Source organism: Lactuca sativa, chromosome 4 (assembly GCF_002870075.4).
Source record: "Lactuca sativa cultivar Salinas chromosome 4, Lsat_Salinas_v11, whole genome shotgun sequence".
Taxonomy (NCBI): Eukaryota; Viridiplantae; Streptophyta; class Magnoliopsida; order Asterales; family Asteraceae; genus Lactuca; species Lactuca sativa.
The window spans coordinates 2782934-2786477 of record NC_056626.2 but is presented as its reverse complement, the minus strand read 5'-3'; the positions used below and the strand labels follow the sequence as shown (position 1 = coordinate 2786477).

At 31.4% G+C, this 3544-nt stretch overlaps 1 protein-coding gene across 1 annotated transcript; it reads right to left on the bottom strand.

Moving 5' to 3' along the window:
• Window positions 1-648: 648 nt before the first annotated feature.
• On the bottom strand, window positions 649-2829 carry LOC111889832 (non-specific lipid transfer protein GPI-anchored 1). The gene is made up of 2 exons (XM_023885986.3): window positions 2237-2829; window positions 649-984 (listed from the first exon to the last, which is right to left on the bottom strand). Exons 1-2 carry the CDS (start codon window positions 2586-2588, stop codon window positions 788-790), a joined length of 549 nt encoding a protein of 182 aa, XP_023741754.1. The 5' UTR covers window positions 2589-2829; the 3' UTR covers window positions 649-787.
• Window positions 2830-3544: the final 715 nt, after the last annotated feature.

The following is a 3544-nucleotide window of genomic DNA, read 5'->3' as shown; positions in this document are numbered from 1 at the left end:
TGCAGAAAAAATATACTTATTATATTTATCATTTATTGTTGTTTAACAGTTATTATTATTATTATTATTATTATTATTATTATTATTATTATTTATAGGTATATAATAATATAATATAAGTTTTGTTATTCTTATTAAATAAAAACGTATGCATGTATATTACTTTATTATAATAAAAACAAGATAAATTTTATTTTATAGCAAATAAAATATTTTAGTATTAATTGTTGAAACAACGTGACAAAATATATACTGCAAAAAAATGTTAATATTCAAGCATAAAATAAAAAAGAAAATATAAATAAAAAATAAAGAAAATCAAAATCAAAAGAAGAGGGACGTGAATTAAAAAAAAAAAATCAAAAAATTGGGTTAGTGTTTTGATTTGTACAGGGGATAGCCTTTATTGAATTAGGAGTATACGGACTTCAAGAGAAACACAGTGTTCAATGTAAAAAAGTGTTCAATTTAAAAAAGTACTGTTGACTTTTTTATTAGGGTGTTTATGATATTTTTAGAGTGTTTATTTAGTAGCTACCAAAATATATTATAATTGTACTTGTATTTTTAATATTAATTGGAATAAAAAAAAATTCTTGAAGCTATTGATCAAGCACAACATAATATCATGATTGCAGCCGTAGTATATATAGCAAAATGGAATACTCAAATCAACCAACCTTATAAATTGCTACAACCTGAATAAAAGATATAAAAATGTTTCTGGTATGCATAAAAACAAAATCCGACACAGATCATGAGCTGACCTCAAATTAAAACCGTTTATCTAATATAAAACGTAAAACATGAGTAGAGAAACAATGGCGGATCCTAGGAACATGGGTGCTTCGTACTTGAACCCATGTGAAGGGGATGTAGAGGTTGACGACGTCGTTCCTCCTGTTGCTGGAGAAGTGGTGGGTGTAGTAGTTACATTACTGAAGATAGCAGCGTCAGGTGAATTTGGTGGTAACTTTAACAGCTCTGCTTGCGAGATCAATGAAAACAAAAGTTATTTAAAAACTAGTTTAATTACCAACATACAGTAACAAATTATAATAATAATAAAAAAATACAAAACATAAAAACAATAGCCAAAATTTAAAAAAATTGGACACTGGCCCTCCCATATATAAAGACATTTTTTCCACATTGGGTTCATTTTTACCATAAATTTCTTTTCAAAATACGTTTGAATCTATGACTTTGTAGTTCAAAAAAAAAACAAAAAAAATAAAGAAATAAAAAAAAAAAAAAAAGCCGCACTACTGATTTTTTTTTGTGGTTCCACAATCCATAATTTTAACTTTTTTTTCGAAACAACATTGTATTAGGCATTTCGTAGTGTTTTCACTATTTCAGAGTTTGCCCTGCAAAATTGATGATTATTTAAGAATTAAGATATTTCTTAAATATTTGGCTAATTTTTATGGAAAAAGCTAAAAAAAAATTTCTATTTTTGAAAGGTGTAAGAAATAAAGATAAAGTTGATGTGATGTGAGGTACAAATTGGGTATATATAGCTATATATAGCCTAGAGTCGTAAGAAATTCAATTAAGATCTACAACCACTACCAACCTTGAGACTTTGTCAATTGCTCACTAGTCATACTTTCGGTACATATATGCAACTGTTCATGTATATCCACATTAAATCTCATAAACGTTCACTTGTCGGTTTCGTTGAGTTTTGTTTTATCCTTTTTTATTTAAATGGAACATAAAATTTTATAACTGGACACTTAAATTTTATATTTCTTTCCAATTTTTACCATGCACGGAGGACTGTAACAACCAAAATATATACAAGATTAAAGAAGGTACATGCATGCACACCCATATAGATCACAGAATTTGGGAAAAATTGGTATCGTTGTGATATATATGGTGCTGTGAGTGATTGATATAAAATTAACATGATTCAAACTTGATCCATCGAAAATTTCAGATCAGATCAGTCTCAAAAAAATGAAAGTTATAATAATTACCTTGTTCTTTTACATTATCGAGGTACTTGATCGGTTTAGCGCTTCAATTATGTAAAGTTATATTCAAAATCAATATCATCACTCTATGTTTTTGGTGTAATTTGTGCATTCATGTGTGTGTTAAGAGTGAAGTTGTAGAAAACTGGAACATTCTGTTCGACAGTTTCAAAATCGAAATCTTGTAGATCAATAAAATAAAATGCTGAGATCAAAATCGAAAAGTAAAAGTAGTAGAGAAGATAAATTACTTGGACAATCGCTGATACTTGCACCAGCAATTTTACAAGCAGAAGGCAGCTGAAGAAGACGAGCCTCTTGAATATTCATGGACTTAAGCGCCGGATTGGTTCCGTTATGGATCTGCTGTATCAGAAAACACAAACACGCCGGATTACTCTCTTTCATCTCCGTCACCGAATCACAACACTTCTTCTGCGGCGTCGACTCTTTCCCTGACGCAAACGCAACACATGTCATCACCTCCGGTAGCTTCGAAGCACACTGGTCGGCTAACGACTGCGCCGAACCACCGATTCCGCTCCCGCATATCACGATACAAACCACCGTAAACAAGCTCAAACAGTAATTTCTCATCGCCATTGTGAAAAGTACTGATAGTAGCTTTGTGTTTTTTGAGGATTTATAGTGGAAACGGAGACAGGATTAGGATTGAGGTTGGGGTTTGGTGATTAATGAGGGGCAGTTGGGTGTGAGGTGTGAACTATGGAGTTAATGTCTGCGAGGAAAAGTATGGTGATGGCAGATGCAGGGAGGCGCACTTGTCTGGTTGCGTTTAATGAGTTTCGGTTTATGGAATTAGGGATAACGGTTCACTACTCGATGGCAATCGTAACGGAAATGGTCACAATTACAATTTTATACTTTCAATTTCAAACACACCGACATCAACACCTTGCATAGTCGGCAAATTCGCCCTCCTTTCTCTTGCACACCGTCGATGAAACCAACCCTCCTTACGTATCCTTCGTGTCTTTTTTCTAAGTTTTATAATTTCATCCCATTTACTTTTTGTTATACACTAAACTTTATAAGGTTGATTTTAAAAAAAAATAAAAATTAAAATGTAAACAAAAAATATTTTTTAATGTATAACTTTAAAATAAGAAAAAAAAAATATATTTATTGCAATTTAATATCATATATATGATATTAAATTTTTTACATATATAAGTATAAAACTTTAATTTTAAAAATTGAAACAAACCAAAAATTGACAACTGCATAATATTTATTTCAAAAATACCACAAAATGATAAGTGTCAAAACTCATGAGAGATTGACATGTGACAGAAAAAACCTTCATTTATTAAGGAGGATACTTCCGCCCAACGTAACACCATCCTTTACACCCAACGCTGTAACACCCCGTTTGACCGTGACCCGAAGATCAAGTATCATAAGGCTTCGGGCTTTAGGGGAAGAGATGTTTAGGCCCATCTGGATGTGGGTAATGTAGATACGTGATCCAATAGTTTGGTTTGTGTTTTGGAGTCAAAGGGTAAAATGTGAAAGTAGTGTTTCAGACTTCTTTTATG